A 26,082-nucleotide genomic window follows, 5' to 3' on the forward strand; every position below is an offset into this window, starting at 1 on the left:
GCTGGTAAGAAGGTATTTTGGTCTTTTTTTGTTTCCTGTTTGGCTTTTGGATTGTTTCTTATGAATGGTATGTAGGTGTTTATGTGCCTTTTGATGGCTGAATTGTCTGAGCGCTTCGGTTTACAGGAATTCACTAGCTTGGTCTAGGACAGGGGTAGGCAACCTTGGCTCTTTTATGACTCGTGGACCTCAACTGGCTGGCTCAGGAATTCTGGGAGTTGAAGTCCACGAGTCATAAAAGAGCCAAGGTTGCCTACCCCTGGTCTAGGATGCTCACTGTGTCCCAGTTAAAACTATGGCTGAGTTTTAACTTTAGCAGTTGTATTAAAGACCGGGTTTTCATTAATGAAGGCAAATTATAATCTGCATCCTCCTGACCTCACCTTGACAACATGTTAGATAGGGTTTTCAGCTCTGGGCTATCTTTAGAGGACAATGTCTGAATGAACAGAAATATAGAGAGAGGAAACATAAGGCAGAACTGCTCACTTGCAGAAGAGAATATTGAACGGGGAAGTCTTTTGAGATGGTTCTGGTATGGCATAGTGCAGGCAGAACTCATGATCTAGGGCAGAGGTAGGCAACCTTGGCTCTTTTATGACTCATGGACTTCAACTCCCAGAATTGCTGAGCCAGCCATGCTGAAGTCCATGAGTCATAAAAGAGCCAAGGTTGCCTACCCCTGGATTTTGGATGATCCTCACACCATTTGTTGTACCAGCTTTATTCTTTTTTCCCCTACATGAGTTGTGGTCTCCTACTTTCTGTTACCTGTGAATCATCTTAGCTGAAATTACACTGGCACCTATGTTGGCAAGAATGATCGTGGTTAGTTGGTGCACGTACTGTATATCCTTGATCATAGCTTAACAAGGAAAATCCATGCAAGAGAGGTAGGGGAGAAAGAAGAAGCAATGAAACCTAACCAGAGAGGTTCCCGTTGAGTCCCTAGCATGTCAAATTTGCTAATTGTGTTTACATAGGACCACATTACATCTTCTTTGATTTTAGGGGAGAAGAATCTAAGAGAGGGCAGAAGGCTACTTTTACAAGTGAAGATGAGTAACATCTGCATCATGTTTGAATCAGTGCAGGTAGTTCTCAACTGATGATGCCAATGGGGACCAGAATTTCCATTGTCCAGCAAGCAATTGCTAAGCCAGTTGTGTCCAATGTTGTAACTCTTTTGCCATGGTTGTTAAGCACATCACTTAAGTTGTTAAATACAATCAGGTGGTCACTGAGCAAATCCAGCTTCTCTCATTGTCTTTGTTTGCTGGGAAAGTCACAAAGCTTTCACATACCTCTGGGACCCTGCAACGGTTGTAACTACATGTCGGTCGGTTTTCATCATGTGATGGTGCAGGGACTGGTTGTAAGTGACTTTTTTCCAGTGCCGTTGTAACTTCGAACAGTCACTAAACAAATGGTTGTAAGTCAGAGGCTACCTGTGTCTGGATTAAAATGTGGCTTAAATATGCGAAGGTAACGGATTCCTCCATCCGGTCGTGTCTGACTCTGGGGAATGGTGCTCATCTCCGTTTCTTAGCTGAGGGAACCAACGTTGTCTGAAGATGCTTCCATGGTCGGGTGGCTGGAATGTTGTTACCTTCCCACCAAAGGGGTACCTATTTATCTACTTGCATTTCTATGATTTCACTGCTAGGTTGTCAGGAGCTGAAGCAAATAATAGGAGCTCACCCAGTGGTGGGATTCAGCCGGTTCTCACCACTTCGGCAGAACCGGTAGCTAATTTTTTTGTCGCCCAGGCCCAGAATGGACTTCCGGAAGCGGCACCCACACAGAGAACCGGTTGTTCATATATTTGAATCCCACCACTCAGCTCACCCCGTCAGTCAGGGCTCGGGTCTTGAACCCGGGCTGTCAGCTTTCCAGCTGGCAAGCTCAGGGTCTTTAATTGCTAAGCCACCCCACGTCCCCCTGCTTTAAATGTGACAGCTCTTAGAAATTTTCGGCTTTTTTTTTTTTTTTGGTCAAATCTGATTTTGAATTTTCAACCACCTTCTCACCTGCCCTCCCCCCCCCAGTCCATGACAGATCACAGAACTAACAAGGATCAGCGTTAATTCTTTGGCTTAAGCTGAGATCATTCGGAGAAACCTTTAGAATGTCTTAATATCCTGCCTGCAGCAATGTTTCTCTCTCTCTCTCTTTCTCTCTCTCCCTCTCTCTGTCTCTCCCTCTCCCTCTCTCCCTCAACAGGAGGAAACCCCAAAGGGAAGTTTGCCCTTGGCCTGGTTCAGAATGAATGGAAGGTGTACGTCAAGAGACCTCTGGATCGAGAAGAACAGGATGTCTACCTGCTGAACATTACAGCCACCGATGGACTGTTTGTAACCCAGAGTGCAGTGGAAGTGATTGTCACAGATGTGAACGACAACAGCCCTGTCTGTGATCAGGTTAGTTGGCAGCTTTCTCAACAGGATGTAAATTAAGATAGATCAGACAAAGGGATATATTAAAACTGAAGAATTTTTTTTTAACAGATTACATATCGTGTTTCTAATGACAGCTATCTGGAGATTATTTATTTATTTTATTTATTTATTAATTGGTTTTATATACCGCCCTATTCCCAAAGGACTCAGGGCAGTTTACAGGGCAAAGTTAAAAAACAATATAAGTTAAAATAGAGTTAAAATAAAATTAAATAACAATTAATAGCCCAAAAAGTTAAAAATTTAAAACCCCTCAGTCCAGGCCAGATAAATCAAATAAACAGGTTTTTAGGTCCCGGTGAAACAAACGAAGGTCGAGGGCACTACGGAGATCCACAGGCAGATCATTCCATAGGGCAGGCGCACCCACAGAGAACGCCCTTCCCCTGGGGATCACCCGCCAGCACTCACTGACCGGCGGCACCCTAAGGAGGCCCTCCCTGTGGGAGCACACAGGACGATGGGAAATTGATGCTGGCAGCAGGTGCTCCCTAAGATAATCCGGACCCATGCCAGATGGGTCCGTGCGATCTAAAAATGGATAATGAAGGGGGTGCAGGGGTTGAGTAGCACTTCAAAACCAACTGCTGTGCACATGGCATAGGAAAAAGAGGAGTGAGGTAGCAGTGAGGAATGAAGACTGATACTCTGTACAGAAAACAATAGCAATAGAACTTAGACCTCTATATAGCTAGAGAGTGCTTTACAGCAGGGGTCCCCAACCCCCATCCATGGACCACTAGTGGGCCGCAGCATGCCAGCAACGGGTCCGCACAAACGAGCAAAGCCCCATCCGTGGGATGCAGGCAGCACACAAAACCACACCCCCTCCAGTCCACGGAAAAATCTCTCTCCACGTAACTGGTCCCTGGTGCTCAAAAGGTTGGGGACCTCTGCTTTACAGCACTCTCTAACCCAGGGGTAGGCAACCTTGGCTCTTTTATGATTTGTGGACTTCAACTCCCAGAATTCCTGAGCCACCATGCTGGCTCAGGAATTCTGGGAGTTGAAGCCACAAGTCATAAAAGAGCCAAGGTTGCCTACCCCTGCTCTAACCAGTTTTTCAGAAGTCAGCATATTGCCCCCAACAAAACAGAGTCAGCATATTGTCCTCATTTTACCAACCTTGGAAGGATAGAAGGCCGAGTCAACCTTGAGCCAGTCAGGATCAAAGCCCTGGCAGTGGGCAGAGTCAGCCTGCAGTGCTGCATTCTAACCACTGTATTGCCACAGCTCTTCACCTCTTTCAAAAGAGATGAAAACCAAAGTAAATTCTGAAAGTAAATGTATTTACCTGTCAGACGTAGTGATAAAGTCATCTTTTCCTAAGGCAAGATGAGTGTCAGGAGTGTTTAGTTAACCTGGGGGCTGTAGATGTGAGAGGCCTTTGGTGCTCTCTGAACGTGGTGGTTGTTTTGCAAACGTGTCATTACCCAAACTCAGTAAAACCATCAGTGCATTGTAGTGCACAATGCACAGTGATGGTAGAAGTGCTTAACCGAATCTCAACAAAGAGGATATGGTTATTTAGCCCATCTACCTTTCCACTGGCACATTCGAAGGAATCCCTCAAATTACTGTCAGCCAAATTTGTTGCATCCCCACGCAGCAAAACTGTCACAACACACAAAGTTCACAAAGCACATTCTCCAATTTGATGCCCTCCCAAAGTGCCGACCTACAATTCTTGCCGTTGTCAGGCTCAGCCTGAGAACCACAACTGGTGTACCAGATGAAGCTGTGTAAAGGCCTTCCTAGCCCCATCTGCCCTCTGCTTATCAAACAGGAGCTCTGAGACCAAGAAGATCCTAAATTGTGCATCCCATCCCTTACATGGGGAAGTTCCACTTCATCCAAGCTCAAGGGTGGAATGTTCCTTGATTTGGACAGTCCGAACACTCCAAGCTGGTAGGATTGAGTAGGATCCAAATTCATCAGCTTCCAGACACTGGGACAGAACCTCGACAGAGCCAGCCCAGAGTCAAAAGATACAACTGGGTAACATGAGCTGTGTTGGCACAGTGGTTAAAATGCAGTACTGCTGGCTACTTCTGTTGGCTGCTGGCTGCTTGTGGCCTTCCATCCTTCCGAGGTTGGTAGAATGAGGACCCAGATTGTTGGAGCCAATATGCTGACTCTGTAAACTGCTTAGAGAGGGCTGTAAAGCATTATGAAGCGGCATATAAGTCTTAAGTGCTATTGCTAAGTGCTATCACCCTACTGATGATACCAAACGTAAAATCAGCAAATGATCTCTACAATTACAGATAGTCCTCGGCTTATGACCATATTGGAGCCTGCCCACCACGGTCATAACTCAACCATTTGTGTGGTGATTGTTAAGCAAACCAGAAATAAATGCCGGTTTGGGGCAAAACCATCATAAAGTATAGTCACGTGATCTTTGGACACTGTCAGAGTCCATAAATGTGGCCCAGTTGTGAGTACAGTCACATGTTCATGAGGTGTGTGTATATGGGGGGGGGGGAAATCCTCATAACTTAGAATACAGGTCATAAGTAGATCTGTTGGAACTTCAAACAGTCATTCAGTGATCAGTCATAAGTCGAGGACTATCTGTACTACTTGTATCAAAAGCAGTGAAGTGCCATCCCCTTAACTTAGCTTCTGCCCTTATTTTGCTTTACCTCTCACCCCTTCCTATCCAAATCAATGTTCGCACAAAAGGAGGAGACCACACTTGTACAACATCCTTACAGTGTGTTTAAATTACACCAAAGGTGTGAACAGGCATTCCTTCATATGGTTGTCCACATCCATGTCTTTCCATAAGGCTGGATCCTTCCTTTGAGAATGCTGAGCAATAGAACACACACACACACCCACGTTATTCATTCTTTCATAAATGTTACTTATTTTTTAAATAATAAATGTTATGATTCGTATTTTGCCGCAGCCAAATAGCCAACATGGTGAATCGAGAACATTGGAATTTTAATTGACCCTCATTTGTCAGTCTAAATTGGAATAACTGTTGTTGTTTTTTTGGTCTTAAGGTTACATATATGGCAATATTTCCTGAGGACATCCCTCCCAACAAAATCATCCTTAAAATGGGTGCACAGGATGTAGACATTGGATCCAATGGTGAAATTCGCTATTCTTTATATGGCTCTGGAAACGGCAAGTTTCTTTTGGACCCCGAAAGTGGTAAGAAGTGGATGAATTTTTACACGGATGATTTCTTTGTTTACAGTTGAAATTAAAGCTATTTAGGAAGCCTGCCGATTTCTCTCCCTCAGTCCCCGGGTACCTCCTTCACATGGCTGCCAAAATCTACTGGCTGCTTCCAACATTTTACTTATTTAGAAGTTGCCTAGTGGTTCTAAAAATAGACCTTACAGAGGAGATCAGCATTTGTCCAGTAGGATAGGATAGGATAGGACAGGACAGGACAGGACAGGACATACAGTAGAATAACAGAGTTGGAAGGGACCTTGGAGTCATCCAGTCCAACCCCCTGCTCAAGTAGGAGACCTTATACTAGAGGTCCCCAACCTTTTGGGCACCAGGGACCAGTTCAATGGAGACCGGACACTGCGTGCTTTTGCAGACTGGACACTGCGTGGTTTTGTGTGCTGCCTGCATCCCACGGATGGGGCTTTGTTTGTGCGGACTGGTTGCTGGCATGCCACAGACAGGTACTGGTCCAAGGACCGGGGGTTGGGGACCCGTGTCCTATACCATTTCAGACAAATGGGTGTCCAATATTTTCTCCAGTGAAGGAGTACTCATAACTTCTGAAGGCAAGCTGTTCCACAAGTTAACTGTCCTCACTCTTAGGAAATTTCCCCTTAATTCTAGGTTGATTTTCTCCTTGTTTAGTTTCCATCCATTGCTTCTTGTCTTGCCTTCTGGTGCTTTGGAAAATAAGTTGACCCCTTCAAAACTATTTAGGAATGGGATGGAGTGGAATGGAATGGAATAGAGATCGGGATCAGAACTGAACAGGAAGCTTCACTTCATTTGGCCAAGTGTGATTAGACACGCAAGGAATTTGTCAGCGGTGCAGAAGCTCTCAGATGCTCCTTAAGATGCACCTTTTCCTTCCTTTTCCTATATGAAGCTCCTTTCTCTGTTTTAAGGACCTTAACCCCAAAATGAGCCTGTGGCAATTGTTTTTCACCTGTTTGCTGGTCTGATTGGCCACATGCATGACTAACCACCATCTACGATTATTCTTCTGCCTGAGTGAAGCCTGTCTGTTACTTCCAGTCTAGAGCTGTATGCCTATCCATTAGAACCATGCATTAAAAATGCACTTTTTCCCCCCCTATGAGGTCTCTTTCAGCTTAATGAAAGAAATATAGCTTGCAAAGTTGCCTTGAAAGGAAGAGAGAATTTTTCTAGCAGGAGGGGTAGTGCCTTGGCACTTATTTAATGATGAAGTGGCCAAACGTTCTCTTGAGTGTCTAATCTTCCACTACACAATCATCTCTTCAGCAGCTTACCACTTTTCCGCCTCCTGACAATTCATTTCCTCTATGGCAGTACACGTTCCTCCATCTCAAGTTGCTTATCAAAGCTACGCAGGTGGTTTTTTTTTTTTAACAGTTTTGGAGGCGATGCGAGGAGGGGTTGCGATGAAAAGGGGGACATTCTGATCATTTAGCAGCAGCTGGTGATGTCAGTGATAGGAAAGTGCAGATTAGGTAAGGTTGGCCCACTTGCATTCAGAGAATCCAGGGTGTGCCGTGAGGGAGACATCATTTTGGTGAAGAGCATGTAGCGTCTGTGAACATTAATCATGTTGAATTTTTAAAAATGGAAAACGTTAAAAATGATAATGCCGTAAGTGGTCCATGGACAATGGATTAGATCAGGGGTAGGCAACCTTGGCTCTTTTATGACTCGTAGACTTCAACTCCCAGAATTCCTGAGCCAGCCATGCTGGCTCAGGAATTCTGGGAGTTGAAGTCCACGAGTCATAAAAGAGCCAAGGTTGCCTACCCCTGGATTAGATATTGAATGTAGGTCAGACTTCCCTGATTTGGTCCCACTGCAGGTCCTTTGAGAAAGAGTCAGATTCCCAGATTCTTTCCCATAAAATTCCAGGAAGAAGTAATTTTTGTCCCTGGCTGATAGTGAGCAGAGGGTTTTAAAATCCACACATCTTCAAGTTGCCAACGTTGAGAAACACTGGCTTAACATGCTGTCCTGTTCACACAACACAGTAGCTCAGGGTCCAAGCCATTTTAAGATAAAATTACCTTGTAATTTTAAGATAAACTACTTTTGAAAAAAACCAAAATAATGGTGTTAGTAATAAAATAATGATACTGTAACGACAATCCCATTTATTTTTTCCTTGTTTTCCTTTTCTTTTTTCCCTTGAATTTGTTTTAGGGGAGCTCAAAACCTTGGCTCCGTTAGACCGTGAAAAGACCCCTGTCTACAATCTGATTGCCCGAGCAACTGATGGGGGAGGAAAGTTCTGTCAATCAAAAATCCATCTAGTATTGGAAGATGTCAATGATAATCCTCCACTGTTTTCTTCTGACCACTACACTGCCTGTGTCTATGAGAACACCGCCACCAAAGCCTTGTTGACCAGAGTTCAGGCCAATGACCCCGATGTAGGTGAGTATAGGACACGAAGAGGAAAACTGATTGGAAACGTGTAAATAGAACTTGGTAAGGGGGTAGCCTTTATTTTTCTTGTAATTTATGCATTGTCTTTTAGCCAAAGTTGTAAAACTCAGAAATAGCACAAGAACCTAAAGTTCTCAAATCTGGATCCGGTCCCCAAACCCAAAGCTCAAGTGTTGGTCAAATAGTGTCACAGTGTCACAGTTAGGTCTAGCGATGAAGTCCCCAGACTAGAGACCAGGAGACTGTAAATTCTAGTCCCACCTAAAGCAGGAAAGCCAGCTTGGTGACTCTGGGCCAATCACCAGGAGACTGTGAGTTCTAGTTCTGTCTTAAGCATGAAAGCTGGCTGGGTGATTTTGGGCAAATTACCAGGAGACTGAGTTCTAATCCTACCTTAGAGTGAAAGCCAGCTGAATGACTTTGGGCCAGTCGTTCTATCTCAGCCTAAGCCATCTCACAGGCTAACTGTTGTGGGGAAAGTAGGAATATTGCATATGTTCACAACCTTGAGTCATTTATAGAAATAATAGCGGTTTAAAATATTTTATTTGAAAATTTTAAATACATTTTTAAAAAATGAGATCCAGTTTGGTGCTGTGGTTAGGGAATCGGGCTAAAAACTGGAAGAATGTGAGCTGCAATCCCACCTTAGGCACAAAGCCAGCTGGGTGATCTTGGGCCAGACACTTTGTCTCGGCCCTAGGAAGCAGCCAATGGCAAACCACTTCTGAAAAACCTTGCAAAGTAAACTGCAAGGAGTTATCCAGGCAGCCTCCAAGAATTGGACACAACTAAATAGAAAGGTGGGAGGGGGGGGAGACAAAATAGGAGAAAGTCCACGGTATGAACTGCAGTCAAAAGTTACCAAGCAGAGAAGTGTTGTAAGGGATACATTTTTGCCAACAATTTATGGAATCCTTATAAGTATCAGAAATGGCCAAGCTGAGCCCGATGGATGGGGTCAAACACATCATAAGTCACAAGTCCCTGCGTGCCCACAAGAGATCTAAGTCCAGCCCATTTAGAATGCCTGTCTTATCTCCCACTTGTTTCCCTGGACCGTTAGTTGGTCAGATTCTTGTAGAGAGCTTAACCTTGCAATAAATCTGTATATTCATTTGAACTCCATAAATCTCCTGATTTCCCCAGTGCTTGCGCAAAATTGCACAAAATTGCAGCACAGCATCAGGGGAAACTTTTTATTAGTGTGCCCTGGCTGTGATTTTGGAAGCCTTTTATATAAAATATCTGTCAACTGCAACTTGGTCATGTCATAAACTTTGTAAGGTAAATGCCATGCAATTCACTTGTCTCTGGAGGCCTTTTGCTACCAAAAGACAAATTCTAGGCAGGGTTGAATTGATGCAAAAGTTCATCCCGTTGCAAAGTCTAGTCATTGCAGGATGTCTGTTTGATTTGCCACAGAATTCACAAACTCTCCTAAATAAAAATAGGATTCAGCCTTGGAATCATATCTGTCTTTAGAAGTTTGAAAGCAAAGTGTGGAAATTCAACTGAACCTCTTATTGCTCATGCTGAGAAGAAAATGCGGCTCAAAACATTGGAATTTGCATTTTGCGTTTGAATTTGAAAATGCAGATCAAAATTTGAACGCAAACCGATTTTCGTGCTTTCCCCTTCCTGCCATTCTCTCCTTTTGTGGCCGCTTAATGTCAGAAATAAGGAACGCGGTGGCTCAGTGGGTTAGGACGCTGAGCTTGTCGATCAGAAGGTCGGCAGTTTGGCGGGTCGAATCCCGAGTGCCGCATAACAGAGTGAGCGCCTGTTACCCGTCCCAGCTTCTGCCAACCTAGCAGTTCGAAAGCACGTAAAAATGCAAGTAGCAAAATAGGGACCCCTACGGTGGGAAGGTAACAGCGTTCCATGCGCCTTTGGCGTCTAGTCATGCCAGCCACATGACCACGGAGACGTCCTCGGACAAGCGCTGGCTCTTCGGCTTTGAAACGGAGATGAGCACCGGCCCCTAGAGTCGGAAACGACTAGCACGCATGTGCGGGGGAACCTTTACCTTTACCTTTTTTATCAGAAATATCAGAAATAAGAGAACCCAGCAATGAGAAAGAGAAACAAAGAGCCAGCAGATTTTATAGTTAATGATGAATAAGCGCAGATTTCATTTTCTAACTTTTTGACTTGTAGTTAGCTATTAAGGTCAAATGCAAACACAGGATGCCGGTAATAAAACATGACAGTATTGATATGTGAAAATTAAAAGAAAGATCTCTTGATTCAGCAGCCTGTTAATACAGCTATAAATCCTTCCGTACTGAAGACATGCGGCCTTCTCTCCATGCGTAGTCATCTTTTGTGAGCATGCTGTTTGCACAATGATACCTGCTTTAAAGGTGTATTTTTGTGGGAAGACAGTAGGAAGGGCGTAGAATGAAGAGGGAGGCCGTTAAGGGTTTGCACAGTTCTGTGTTTTGCTTGCTCCGAGGGTGTTCCCAAGCCTAAATCCAGGATACTATGAACATTTCCAGAAAGAGCACGTTCCAGGAAAAAAATGGAATAATCTGATTAACACCAGCAAATAAAAAAGTTATGCATAACTAGAGAGACGGGCTTCTAATTAGTATAGGTGTTTATCAAATGCTCGGTAGATGTTTTGAAAATCTGAAACGTGGTGATATTCTTCAATTTCATGTTTAATTTTTTTTGTACAGTACAACAACCTTTCCTTCCCCTTCATTCCTCTCCTTCCCTTTTCCTCCTCCCATCCTTTCTTTTTTTCTCTCCTTCCTCCCTCCCTCTCCTTCCCTTTCTCTCCTCTCTCCCTCCCTTCCCTTTCTCTCTTTTTTTCTTCCTTCCTTCCTTCCTTCCTTCCTTCCTTCCTTCCTTCCTTCCTTCCTTCCTTCCTTCCTTCCTTCCTTCCTTCCTTCTCCTACCACAATCAAAACTCTTGACAGATGCTACACAAATTGACCACAATGGTCTCATATGAAACATTGGTGCTAGATCCTCCTGGAAAGGGAATTAGCCATGCCTGCCAACAGCACGATGAGAGGTGAACATACCGTACTGTAGACCTGACCGCAACTCAAGTTTTACTTTTCATTTTACTCCACCGGTGGCACTGCGTTTGCCACTTCTAATCTTAGATGTCCTTGGTAAACCAAGGAAGTAACTAGGATCAGCCAAGCAACAAAGCTTCCCAAGAATTTTGCCAGTTCTCCAGGTTTTGCCAATATAGCTCACTAGGCATTTGATGGAACTACTTACCACAGGGGTCCCCAACCCCCCCGGTCCATGGACCAGAACCTGTCCGCGGCATGTCAGCAACTGGGCCACAGAAAAAAACTTTCTCCGTGGCACCGGTCTCTGGTGCCCAAAAGGTTGGGAGCCACTGACTTACCAGATTTCCCCCCCCCAAAAAAAAACCCACTTCCCAATTGCCTGCCTTTTAGGTCCCACAGACACCTGAGATACATAATCTAATTCTAATGGGACTACTCGCCTATAGAAATGCTAGGGAGTAGTCAGTTTCATCTGAACCAAGGCCTGGGATAATGGACATCCTCTCTGTATCCAGATGCCACAATGATAACAAAAATACAATGTAGTAAGTGACCATCTGTGTTCTGGGCCAGAAACTATCTGGAACAACTACGGATTGTTAGACGTAGCACAAACCTTTGCAGTTATTGATCAGAGTTGGTTTCCTGGACTTTCTCAAAGTCTGGCCCCAAGGTGGTGGAAATTACAATCCCCCTACTTCAAAAGGCAGGAGATGCTAACAAAGAGCGACTAGGACAAAGCCAGTAGCTTCCATGGCTGAGGATACCACTGAATCTTGTTCTCCCTGATCTTCGTCCAACAGCCTCATCATCTCACTTGTTTTGCCATTGCAGTGCAACAAGATCTAAAGAATCTGATGAGTATAAATAAAAACGAGTCAAAGAAAATAGGTATATTCAAGGTTTCACCATTTCCAATAGATAATGTTTCCCAAATGGAGCTTTTTGTGGAGGTAGCTGTTCTTATGGGGAAGATTAGTCTAATTGTGAAAATTTCATTTATTTATTTTTTCTTCCTTCTCCTTAGGCTTTTTAGTTGTGCACTGGGGGAAATCAAGGCACATTCATTAAGTAAAGCAGCAACTAATGACACAATACACCCCTGAGGAAATGACCATAAAAGCTGTTATAATCTGCAAGAGCTGAACAATATGTTCTTGAATTTGGAGTTGTAGCCTTACACTATCGTTTTCTTTCGGTAACAGGATTATGTAACTGCGTAGGGAAGGAGACAATTATGATTTCCTTTCTTTCTCAGATGGAGCAACATGTCCTAGCTCTGAGATACCAGTGTGGATTCTAGATGAAGTCAGTTTTCCCTGGAAAAAGCCAAGTTCTCAACTTTAGAGTCCTCTTAGGCTTGATCTTCTCCTCCTGGAGCAGCACATTAAAAAAAAATGTGCCCATTACATTTTCACTTCTTTAGTTGAGCTGGTCATCAGTTGTGGGCCCCACCGAGAAGTTCTAGCTGTGCAGGGGAAATCAAACCAGTCTGTCTTGTATCGCAATGCACAGTTGAAAGGGGAGAACTTTCATTAACAGAATAAGAGAGTTGGAAGAAGCATTGGAGGTCTTCTAGTCAAATCCCCTACTCATGCAGCAGACCCTATACCAGGGGTAGGCAACCTTGGCTCTTTTATGACTTGTGGACGTCAATACCCAGAATTCCTGAACCAGCCATGCTGACTCAGGAATTCTGGGAGTTGAAGTCCACAAGTCCTAAAAGCCAAGGTTCCCAGTTGTTGTTAATTGTGATGTCCGACCCATCGCAAACCCATGGACAACGTTCCTCCAGGCCTTCCTGTCCTCTACCATCTTCTGGAGTCCATTTAAACTCATGCCTACATCTGGCTCATCTTCCACTGTCATATCGTTTTGCCTTTTGGTACTGTCCATGGGGTTTTCGTGGCAAAGATACTGGAGTGGGTTGCCATTTCCTTCTCCAGTGGATCACAGTTTGCAGAACTCTCTGCTATGACCTGTCCATCTTGGGTAGCCCTGCACGGTATAGCTCATAGCTTCATTGAGTTACACAAGCCCCTTTGCCGCGACAAGGCTGTAATCCATAACGGGGCAAGGTTCCCTACCCCTGCCCTATACCATTCTGGACAAATGGCTGTTCAATCTCTTCTTGAAAATCTCCAGTAATGGAACACCCACAACTTCTGGAGGCAAGTCGTTTCACTGATTAATTGTGCTCACTGTCAGGAAATTTCTCCTTAACTCCAGGTTGCTTCTTTCCTTGATTAGTTTCCATCCATTGCTTCTTGCCCTGTCTTCAGGTGCTTTAGAGAATAGGTTGACTCCCTCTTCTTTGGGGCAGCTCCTTAGATTGGAACCATGTAGATTGGGAACATTGGAACTGTGTCATGCAAAAGCAGAAAGTCACATTGCAGCAGCACAACACAAAACTAGTGTTATTCTAGTGTGTCACAAAAGTAGCATTGAAGCAGCACAACACAAACTCTTTTTTATTTTGTAATATGTCAGGAGGCAGAGCTTATGTTGTGATGCAGAAGCCTAGGAATACCTGCGGCTATTATCATAAATTACAAATAGCAACAAGCTCTACATTTGCCTTTGAAAACAATTTGGAAACTGCCATAGTTATAAAATAGGACAGTGGATATAAAATAGTGGATAAGGACTTCTGTCTAGCACAGGTAGACTCCATAATGGAGTCTATGACATATGTCATGATGGTTGTAAAATGGGTTGGTCACATGACCGACCTGATTTTACAATATTTTTTGTCATTAAGTGATTGCCTCAACCATAGCATGAATGCTACGGTTGTTAAGCAAGCCCAATGTTCGCTATAGTATCAATTTGACAAAAACCAGAAGTTAAATGCCAGTTTTAGGCGTAATCATTGTAAAAAGTGATCATGTGATCATGGAACACTGCAAACAGGCATAAATGCAGCCATGTTGCTAAACACCCAAAGTGCAGTCACATGACCATGGAAAGGGGACAACTGTCAGAATTTTGGAACCAGGTTGTAAGTCCCCTTTTTCAGATAGGTCGTAACTTCTAACAGTCATAAGTCAAGGACTGTCAGTTTTACACCTGTTCTCCTGTTGCTGTGTTGGTTGACAATAGGATGCTGGGCCCAGTTCAATGCACTGATTTTGATCTATCATAACCAAGCCTTATATGGCTTGGCTGCTGGATTAGGAATTACCCCAGTTAGCCAATAAAGCTAGTTGGGCATCTATCAATAAGCGAAGAACTCATGATTCCTGAAGCCACTTACATTCAGACAAGGAATCTCCCTCATCTGTGCACACATGTAAGGAGAGAATGCAGTAGATCCTGGATCAACATGAATTTAAAGCGATGGGATCCTATAGGTCGTGCTTCTTTATTTTGGCTCTCATTCCATGGGACACCTTACCCCCAGAATCTGGTATCCTGTGTAACTATTGAACTGTACTGCTTTTGTTGACTTTGTTTTCTGATTCTTATGGTAAACTAAGGGAACACCTGCTGCCGGCATCAACTTCCCATCGTCCTGTGCGCTCCCACAGGGAGGGCCTTCTCAGGGTACCGCCGGTTAAGGAATGCCGGCGGGTTATTCCCAGGGGAAGGGCTTTCTATGTGGGTATGCTGGCCCTATGGAACCAACTTCCCACGGAACTCAGGACTGCCCCCGACCTTCGCTCATTTCGCCGGGACTTGAAAACCTGGTTCTTCGAGCTGTTTGGCCCAGACTGAGGGGTTTTAATTTAATTTAATTTAATTTGGGTTTTAGTTTAACTTCAGGGACTGTAATTTAATTAATAGTTTTAATTGATTTTAATTTTGTATACAATGTATTTTAATTTTCCCTGTAAACCGCCCTGAGTCCTACGGGAATAGGGCGGTATATAAATTTAAATAATAAATAATAAATAAATAAATAAACCACCAGGAGTCACAATGAGCTGAGTGGTATAAAAGTAGATGTAAGAGATAAAGACAGACAAAAGGATGTGTACACTTATCAATTATTGATTATGTGCCATCACGTCAGGGGTCATATCTTAGCAACCGCATAGGTAAATTTTCTCCGTGACAATTTGTGCCTAACCAGGTCTCTCAGATCTGCCCATGATGCATCCATTGCCGCTCATCAATACTTTTTCTATCCTTCAAAGTTCAACTTTTGCTTCCATAAATGTTCAGACAGAATACCATTGCTTGCAGTGTTCAGATGATGTTATTGATGTTCTGGTCAATAATATATGGGGGATAAAATATAGAGTGTGATCATCTGAAACTTTTCTTTAGCCAGATATATTGGATTGATTGAAACAATTATATAAACTTGAATGAATATTTTGATGCAATCTAATGCATCAGTTTTGGTCTCTTGTTCACAGTGGGACTAAAAAAAAAACATGAATTCTTCCATTACTAATAGATTTCCAACTATAAACTATGCTTAATGGATTTAAGACAAGCTGATTTCATGTGGATCCTTATGGATCAATTTTGACTTCAGCGTGGATTCTTAATTGTGGTTTATTCCAACTGCTCTAAATCAAGAAATGGAAAACTGCAATTAATAAAAAAAATTCCTGGTTTCTTTATTCATTTTTGTAAATGGATAAATAAATAGTGATTGTAGTTATTATTCTGATTTATGTAACTCACCAATAACTTACCTGACATTGGGCTCAGGGTAATTCATGCAATAGGAATAAATAATAGTAATGATGGATGACCAAGCTACTTATTCAATGGCTTGAATCTGCAAAGACTTTAAAATACCAATGAATCAAGTAGGCAGATAATAAAATCATAATTTAAATACTACTTACCTTTAATAACTGCAGAATGTTAGGAGATAAATCCTGTGTGTATCGGCATGTAGATTCTAAATTATAATTGAAGTACCATTTCTTCCTAATGACTTTTTCAAGGTTTCATGTCATCACCTTTGGATAAATCAAAAATGGTTTAAAAAAAAGAATCCCTGTTCCTTTGAGAGTGTCATCTAATCTTTGGTAATATAATTTAAACAAGTGTCCGTATATTTTTTTCTTATGATTGCGTTTTATGAATATGCCTGGACAATTCTTCCCCAGGCCTTTCTAAGCAAGGAATTGTGCTCCTGACATATCGAGCGGAAAATAAATGTATATTACATTCCGATCCATGTTAATTGGTTTTATACAATAACATTTTCTGTCACAGCAAAAAAAAAAAGAAAATTGCCCAGTTTGATGGCTGAAGCTATTTGATCTTGATTGAGCTGGTAAAGTTGGTGAGGTTTACAGGAGGTTTAGCCTTCCAAGTTTGCATTGCAATATCTGCAAGAATAGAATAGAATAGAATAGAATAGAATAGAATAGAATAGAATAGAATAGAATAGAATAGAATAGAATAGAATAGAATAGAATAGAATAGAATAGAATAGAATAGAATAGAGCTGGAAGGGACCTTGGAGGTCTTCTAGTCCAGCCCCCTGCTCAAGCAGGAGGATCTATACCAGGGGTAGGCAACCTTGGTTCTTTTATGACTCGTGGACTTCAACTCCCAGAATTCCTGAGCCAGCTACGCTGAGGGGAAAGGGAGAGGTTTCCAAGCTGAGCTATGCTGGCTTAGGAATTCTGGGAGTTGAAGTCCACGAGTCATAAAAGAGCCAAGGTTGCCTACCCCTGACCTATACTATCTCAGACTACTAAATGGCTGCAAATGTATAAAGATAATGGTGATTCTCTTCGTTGCCATCTAATGGCTGTCTGAATTTTTGCACACTTTATGTGGTAGCAAGTGAGTAAAAGACTCCCAGCAAATTCCAAACCAAAATGGAAAGTTAAAAATAGTTTTTAGATTTGTACTGATGCTAAAATATATGGACAGCCGTGAAATCATCAGAAGCTTGAAGGAAGCTTTATCTTTCAAGTTCGACTAAAGTAATTTTGAATTAATGAAGAATAACTAGAAGCAGGATGTGTAGTTTGTGTTCGTAAGTGATTGATGTCAAGCAAATAGTTCTGGCTGGAAAACAGATGCGTTCCTACTTCTGTTGGCTTCAAAGGAAAGGGAGTGCTGACTTTAAAAGACTGTTGGATTCATGTTTGTTTCCCCTTTGCCACGGCTAAGTTGTACGGAGAAGGCAACAACAAAATGGAAATGTGCAGAACTTAGTTTTTGCATTTGTGTTAAATTAGGCTCAAAGCCAACCCTTGCTGCATCGTAAAAAGAATTGTCCTGATTTCACTTTTAGCATACAGATCTCTTATCATTCTTGAAGTTAGTTCAAGTTGGCCGTCTGGGGGGGGGATGAATAACCCCGCAGCTCACACATGACCTCTCAACTTATCTTCTTTCAAATATTCTGTAGTTAACTTTTGCTGAAAATTAGTGGTAAGGCTTCTCAACATTCTGTAAAAGGTAAAGGTTTTCCCTATCCAGTCATGTCCAAATCTGGGGCCAGTGGTCGTCTCTGTTTCTTAGCCAAGGGAGCCAGTGTTGTCCGAAGATGCTTCCATGGTCATGTGGCCAGTATGACTATACGCCAAAGCACACAGAATGCTGTTACTTTCCCATCTAAGTGGCACCCATTAATCTACTTGCATTCGCATGCTTTCGAACTGCTAGGTGGGCAGGACCTGGGGCAAGTGACGGGAGCTCATCCTATCACACAGCGCTTGGGTCTCTAACCCGGTTGGTCAGCTTTCCAGCTGACAAGCTCAGTGTCTAACCTCTAAGCCAAGGGTCCCCAACCCCTGGGGGCCACGGCAGGCCTGAAACTGGTCCGCGCAAACAAGCAAAGCCCCACATCTCTGAGACGCAGGCAGTACATGAAACCACGCCTCCTCCGATCTGCAGAAAAACCACTCTCCAGGGTACCGGTCCCTGGTGCTCAAAAGGTTGGGGACCTCTGCTCTAAGCCCTTGTGCTCTCCATTATTCTTTAGAAGTTTTAAAATAGGGTACCGATAGCGGGGGGTTTTTTATAAGAGAAAAAACTGATTTCCTCTCCTTTCCCCCAAATAAGAAGAAATAGAATTCCTGGTCTCACCCATGTAAGAGGTATTTGCCTAAAGGTAAAGGTTTCCCCCTCACATGCGTGCTAGTTGTTTCTGACTCTAGGGGCTGGTGCTCATCTCCGTTTCAAAGCCGAAGAGCCAGCGCTTGTCCAAGGATGTCTCCGTGGTCATGTGGCCGGCATGACTAGACGCCAAAGGCACACGGAACGCTATTACCTTCCCACCATAGTGGTCCCTATTTTTCTACTTGCATTTTTTACGTGCTTTCGAACTGCTAGGTTGGCAGAAGCTGGGACGAGTAACAGGCGCTCACTCTGTTATGTGGCACTCGGGATTCGACCCGCCAAACTGCCGACCTTCTGATCGACAAGCTCAGCGTCCTAACCCACTGAGCCACCGCGTCCCTTATGGTATTTGCCTACCCCGAGTCTATTTTTCCATCCAAAAGTTGCTGCTCTACTCCAACCTTTCCCAACTTGGAAGTCTACCAGCATTGTGGGACTTTTAATTCCCAGACCTGTGGGTTAGAAAGCATTTGCAGAGATGCAAATTCTAACACATTGGACCTGGACCAAATGATAGCAAACTGTTTTTTCACAGACAATGACCAGGGACAACATTCTTTGAAAGAAGGGCAATCCCAAATAGCAGCTAACGGTGGTTGGGTTGAGCCATACAAGAAATGGAGCATGAATATATACTGTATATAGGTGGTCCTCGACTTACAGCAGTTCATTTAGTGACTGTTCAAAGCTACAATGGCACTGAAAAAAGCAACCTATGAGCGCTTTTCACACTTACAACCGTTGTAGCATCCCCATGGTCAAAACTCGGATGCCTGGCAACTGACTCATATTTATGATGGTTGCATTGTCATGTGCAATCCCCCTTTGCGACTTCCTGACAAATCAAAGTCAATAGGGGAAGCCAGATTTCCCTTAACATCAGTGTTACTAACTTAACAACTTCAGTGATTCACTTAACAACTGTGTCAGGATAGGGGCAAAATTAAAACGGGGCAAAATTCACTTAACAAATGTCTCACTTAGCTAATGAAATTTGGGGGCTCCGTTGTGGCCGTACGTGAAGGACTACCTGTATCTCACAGCTCTGTTGCTGAGGGACACCAAAGTACATATGGTTAAAGTGTTGTGCCATGTTGGCATCTTGGTCTTTTCTGCCTCACGGAATTAAGAAGAGCTGCTCTTCCCTCCTCTTCTCTTTTTTTTTCCAGGGGTGAACAGAAAGATTGTGTATTCCATGGCAGATTCTTCGGAAGGCTTCTTCTCTGTTGACATGTCCTCGGGCATCATCATTTTAGAACATCCTCTCGACCGGGAACTTCAGTCTTCCTACAATGTCACCATTAAAGCTTCCGACCAGGGCATTGTGCAGACTCTGTCATCCTTTGCTACCATTACAATTACTGTCCTGGACATTAACGACAACCCCCCTGTCTTTGAGAGGAGAGATTACTTGGCTGCAGTGCCTGAGGACACCTCTCCAAGTGCCGAGATTATTTTTGTGTTTGCCACCAGCAAAGACATTGGTACAAATGCCGAGATCACCTACCTCATTCGATCTGGCAACGAGAAAGGAAAATTCCAGATCGATTCTAAAACAGGTAAGTTTGCTAAAGTAAGGAGAAGCAGGTTTAAAGCAGGTTTAAAAATAATCCTTTCGTTTTATAGTTGGATAAGAAATAACCGCGGGCGGGAGGGGTTGCACCATACACACCGCTTCTTATATTTAGCTTGGGTGCTGTTGTTACTAATTTATGCCTCAACCCAGGAGCAACAGAACAATATTACAAAAATCCGAAAGAATCTCCATTGTGCCTAGGAAAATTCAATATAGAACTTAATGGCTGCAGTCCTCATTTTCACTAACGTAAGTGCCATTGAACCTCTGAATAAGCACAAGTTGGGTTTTGCTATAGAAAACATTTCCAAGCGCGCAAGATTTCTGTTAGACAAGTGAAGCACTTGGCATCCATTTCTGTTAAATTTCAGTCGGTTCTCTTCAGGCCATTTCGCTAACCTTAAATTATTACTTTGGGGCTGTTAGCTATCTCACCCAATTGCGTGTCATCTGAAAATTTGATAAGCAATCCCTCTGGCTCTTCATCCAAATCATTAGAGAAAGTATTGGAAGTTGAGAGGACCCAAGTGGGATCCTTGCACCACTCCACATGACGCTTTCCTCCAGTTACGATGAGCAAATTTGAGTGCAGTTTTCGAGCCAACTACGTACCCATTTAATTCTCATGCCATTTATCCCACACCCAACTAGCTTGCTAATCAGCTTGTCATGAGATACCACCAAGACCGTTTCTCTGCAGGATTCAGAACTGTAGCACCACTAAACTGGATCTAGTTAACTGACTCCTTCAACAAATATTTGTGATCAGATAACCATTTCTGTCAGATATGAAAGACCAGGTTCATACGTGAAGGTCCAATTAAACTGATTTCTTGCTAAAAGGTTTATGCTCGGGAATCTTCTCAACTAACTGCACCTGCTTAGATATGGGTCAATGGAATTCAAGGGGATTTTGGATTTAGTCCGCTTATGGCTATGTAGAGATTCTAGGCTGATTCATCTTTTAACTCCGCCCCTAGGTTCTGCCACTCTTTTCCCTACAAATTCCTTTCCCTAGTCCAGGGGTAGGCAACCTTGGCTCTTTTATGACTCATGGACTTCAACTCCCAGAATTCCTGAGTCAGCATAGCTGACTCAGGAATTCTGGGAGTTGCAGCCCATGAGTCATAAAAGAGCCAAGGTTGCCTACCCCTGCCCTAGTCCAAGAAAGGGATATTTGCAACAGGAGTGGTATTTGTCCAAATTCTTGATATTTAAGGAGGGTAAGATAGACTGTGATGCTTTTAAAATGGTATGTTGTTGTTGTTAGTTGCGAAGTCGTGTCCAACCCGTTGCGACCCCATGGACAACGTTCCTCCAGGCCTTCCTGTCCACTACCATCTTCTGGAGTCCATTTAAGCTCACGCCTACAGCTTCAGAGACTCCATCCAGCCACCTCATTCTCTGTCGTCCCCTTCTTCACTTGCCCTCAATCTTTCCCAGCATTAGGCTCTTCTCCAGTGAGTCCTTCCTTCTCATTAGGTGGCCAAAGTATTTGAGTTTCAACTTCAGGATCTAGCCTTCTAAAGAGCAGTCAGGGTCGATCTCCTCTAGGACTGGCCAGTTTGATCGCCTTGCAGTCCAAGGGACTCGCAGGAGTCTTCTCCAGCACCACGGTTCAAAGGCCTCAATTCTTTGGCGCTCAGCCTTTTTTATGGTCCAATTAAAATGGTATAGAGAATCTAAAAGCAGGAGAAACAGCCAAGGTCCAGTTCTGATATGTGAAATAAGATGGGATGGGATGGGGTGAGGTGAGGTGAGGTGAGATGAGATAAGATAAGATAAGATAAGATAAGATAACCTTTATTGTCATTTTTTTACTATGAGCACACTGGCCCACATTAAAAATGAATTTCTGTTGCCTGCTCTTATTATTAGTTGAATTTGCGTTTCAAAGGGTTGGGTCTATTTGGATCAAATAATATCTTTCAGTGACTGATTTGGAGAGTGCAGTCAATTTGATGTCAAGGTTTGATATGGCAAGATAAAAGTATATATACATGCATGCACAAAACTCTGTCCAATCTCCAAATCAATTTGAAGGCCTAAGATTTTGTTTGACAGTTCAGTTCAGAGTTCCGGGCTGGAGCATGGAAAATAGAGTGAGGTAGTTGTGGTAATGATGGAAAGTCATCCAGCCTTAGGAGGTCATTCAGGAAGGAAGGTGCTGCCACTGAGAAGACCCTGTTTTGTGTAGGTGGTCATCAAATTTCATTCAGATTTTGGAAACCTGCTATCTAACATCAAAGAAGTGACAAGAGAAGCAGCATAGAGACGATAGTACAGGTCCTCGCCTTACCACAGTTCATTTTGTGATCATTCATAGTCACAACAGCACTGAAAAAAGTGACTTATGACCGTTTTTCACCCTTCTGATGTCATGTGTTGTGGGATCACCTTTTGCGGCTTTCCGAGAAGCAAATCGGTAGGGGAAGCCAAATTCACTTAACAACCGTGTTAACCAACTTACCACCTGCAATGATCCACTTAACCACTGTGACAAGAATGGTCATAAAATGGGGCAAAATTCATTTAACAACCGCTTCGCTTAGCAAAAGAAATTTTGGGATCCGTTGTGGTTGTAAGCCGAGGACTACCTGTATTTGGGACTTTTATTCCCTCTAGATTCATATGCCAATTGTATTTTTGCAAAGGCTTTTCTCACTGACATCACGTTAACTGAACAACAATAACAACAAAAAAAGTCTCTTCTATATTTTTCCATTGCTATCAATGAAAGGGAAAAAATAGGTTCATTCACGCTTCCGTGCAGTTTTTGCATTTATTTATTTTTTTGCTTTATTTGTTTTCCTATTCCCTTTCTTTCCTGTCATTTTCTGAAATCTCTCTCTCTGTGTTTTTTTAATCAGAGGAGATTTTGCGATACCACTCAAGGGCACTTTAAGTTTTAATATTTGAGAGAGCTGGAGTGGTGTTAGCATATTACATCTCCTTGGTATTGGAACAAAAACAATAGTTAAAGCTCTATTTCAAAGGAAGACAAGAAGGTAAATCAATTAAAAATAGTGACATTTAATTACCAATGAGGTATTTATTATGTGTTAATGAATGACAGCTTCCCTATCAACAAATCAGCAGTAGACACTAAAGACTCAAAGCAATCCTGTAATTAGGTAGAATATCCGGTGAATTTATTACTGTAATTGTTTTTTTTAAAAAAAAAATCTTATTCCCAAACCTAGTGGTGATGGATGTTTTATGCCAATGCATGTTCACAGTATCTTTTCCCCTGAAGTTGGAAAGAACTGCACCTACATTTCCCAGGGCAAATGGTTGAAGAGAAATAAGAATTTTGGTCAACAGTCTGAAATTAAGGCCAACCTTCAGCGGTTGATAGGAAGATAGGAAGACAGTGGATGGCTGAACTAGATAGCATTTGGAGGCCTTTTTTCTTTTTTCAAATTAAGCCATAAAGCAGACATGTCAAACACAAGGCCCGGGGGCCAGATCCGGCCTGTGAAGTGGTTTCATGCGGCCCGTGAAGCCATCCTGGAAACAGTGAGGGAACGGCCCCCTCTGCCTTGGCCCTGGCCCAGAGACCCTCCTTCTGTCTGAGACCCTCAGATCTGTCCCACTCCTTCCCAGGCCCCCCATAGGCACCCTTGATGTGAACGATGTAGAGCTGGCCACGCCCACCCAGTAGGCCATACACACTTTAGGCCACGCCCACCCAGTAGGCCACACCCACCCAGCCCCCTGAGGGCAACTGCAATGCTGATGCGGCCCTCAATGAAATTGAATTTGACATCCCTGCCATAAAGGGTAGGGCACTTTTGGGCACACATTTGGTAGGTGATGCTCTCACTGCCACATACGCTACTGCATTGAGATTATTCTATTCTTACCTTAGCTCTCCAAAGATGCAGTCTGCTAGCTCAACTTATCTTTGTCTTATCGTGGTCTGGTGTTTTGTTTTTGTTTTTTTTGAAGTACCCTCTCCTAAAAACATACTAGAGTTTTGGATACCAGCCATTTTTATTTTCTAAGAATACATCCTGGAAGTGAAGTTGAAGCTAGAGACTTGTACTTTGCAGTACGTCAGCTTCCATTTTTTTAATTTTCAATGAAAGTAGGGAAAAAAATGTCAGCTGAGAGAGCGTTCGCAGCACACAGAAGACTTATCCATAATTTCAACTGGGAGACTGTGAGCATCTTAAACCAAGCCAAGTCCAAAAATGCTAGAGAATTCCTGGAAGCCTGGCACTCAGACAAATCAGCCATCAACAGGCACATAGGGATAAATAACATCTACATAGCATTCAGAAGAGACAAAAAGATAAACTACGGTTCCCAGGACAGATGGTCGGAATAAAATAGGACTTTTAGCCAACAGTCTGAAATCAAGGCAATCAGCACCCAGGTGAACAGAGATTAACACCAAGACTAACATTAGACCAACAATCAAGAAGCAATTAATAATTACCAATTCAGACAAGCAATCTAACAATAAACAACAGCTTCATCAATTAGACCACTCCCACCAACACTGACAGGACAAACCACTAGGACAGGGATCTTCAAACTTGGCCCTTTTATGACTTGTGGACTTCAACTCCCAGAATTCTTTAGCCAAGCACGCTGGCGAAGGAATTCTGGGAGTTGAAGTCCACAAATCATAAAAGGGCCATGTTTGAAGACCCCTGCATTAATTTATAAAGTGAGAGCCAACTCCACATCCTACTGATGATGTTAACCTAGTTTGGTAATGAAACATCTGCAAGAAAACAACCAAGCTCAGAATCTCCTAATTATTTGTTTAGTCTTACATTGAAAAGGTAGGGATCAAAGGCCAATAGCACCTAAGGAAGTACGTTTCTATGACAATTGAATTTCCAGTTCAAATATTTCTCTGCTTTAATAAAAGGAATCCAGTGACTTTTGCATTGATTCAGATATTTTCTTTCATTCTTGCCTGCTTTGCTCCTTCTAACATGAAAAGTGTATCAGAAGTGGCTTTGGTGTATAATCTGTATTGTCACTGTTTGCTTTGTGTTTTTCTGCTGTCGCTGAAGTTACTTGTATTTTCTTTCAAAGAAGAGTTTATGACTTTAGGGATGCCTATGATGTTCATATCCTTTTCTTCTGTCTCCAAGGGTCCATATCTGTAATTGAAGCTTTGGACTATGAAATGTGTAAGGACTTCTTCCTTGTCATTGAAGCTAAAGATGGGGGCAGCCCAGCTCTGAGTGCTGTGACAACAGTGAATATAAATGTGACGGACGTTAATGATAATCCACCAAGATTTAGCCAAGATGTCTATAGTGCGGTCATCAGTGAAGACGCATCAGTTGGGGACTCATTAATAATGGTGAGTTCTGAAGTTTTCTACCCATATCACCAGGGTAAATGTCTAATTGTAAGTGAATACAGGACGCACTTTCTTAGTGATAACAGATGTTGATAAGTTTGAAAATGCTGTACAGTAAGTCTAGGAAAAGGGACGCGGTGGCTCAGTGGCTTAGGACGCTGAGCTTGTCGATCAGAAGGTCGGCAGTTTGGCGGGTCGAATCCCGAGTGCCGCCTAACAGAGTGAGTGCCTGTTACTTGTCCCAGCTTCTGCCAACCTAGCAGTTCGAAAGCATGTAAATAATGCAAGTAGAAAAATAGGGACCACTATGGTGGGAAGGTAACAGCGTTCCGTGTGCCTTTGGCGTCTAGTCATGCCGGCCACATGACCACGGAGACGTCCTCGGACAAGTGCTGGCTCTTCGGCTTTGAAACGGAGATGAGCACCGGCCCCTAGAGTTGGAAACAACTAGCACGCATGTGCGAGGGAACCTTTACTTTTTTTTAAGTCTAAGAAAGGCATATAGCACAGTTAGGAGAAATGTGAACGGATATCTAGGGCTTCATTACAATTTAGACTCTAGTACACAGACAGACAGACAGACAGATAGACAGACAGACAGACAGACAGACAGACAGACAGAGAGGTAGGATATATAAGGAGAGAGACATGGGGAGATACAAAGGGACGTAAATAGGGATTTGCTTTTTAATATTTATCTTGGTGGCTTTTTGAGCTGACATTTTAGTACAGAGCTAGATAGATAGCTAACTAGCTGACTGACTAACAATAGAGATAGATTAGGTAGGTAGGTAGGTAGGTAGGTAGATGAATAGGTTGGGAGAGAGAGAAATTTCTTGACTGGCAAACTGAAATGTTATTCAGGAAATTTTTACAGGAACAATATATTTTTTGAAAGTTTTGTTAAAATGCAGATTACATCAACCCAGTTTATTACTGTGCTAAGCCATAATGTAGTTTCTTTAGTTTGCTGTAGCATGCTGTGGTATGTACATAATCAAACCAATTATAAATCATGATAAA

The 26,082-nt window shown here is 42.8% G+C and overlaps 1 protein-coding gene across 1 annotated transcript in view; it reads left to right on the forward strand.

Moving 5' to 3' along the window:
• The window catches only part of FAT3 (FAT atypical cadherin 3), a gene marked incomplete at both ends in the record, with an annotated part of 451,188 nt that overhangs the window by 334,463 nt on the left and 90,643 nt on the right, over positions 1-26,082 (forward strand). The window contains 5 exons of the mRNA XM_083362083.1: positions 2,224-2,420; positions 5,477-5,630; positions 7,827-8,060; positions 19,324-19,713; positions 24,845-25,059. Coding sequence (XP_083218209.1) covers positions 2,224-2,420; positions 5,477-5,630; positions 7,827-8,060; positions 19,324-19,713; positions 24,845-25,059 — 1,190 coding nt within the window. The remainder of the gene's footprint in view (positions 1-2,223; positions 2,421-5,476; positions 5,631-7,826; positions 8,061-19,323; positions 19,714-24,844; positions 25,060-26,082) is intronic.

This window comes from Vipera ursinii (genome assembly GCF_947247035.1).
Source record: "Vipera ursinii genome assembly, chromosome: 4".
Taxonomy (NCBI): domain Eukaryota; kingdom Metazoa; phylum Chordata; class Lepidosauria; order Squamata; family Viperidae; genus Vipera; species Vipera ursinii.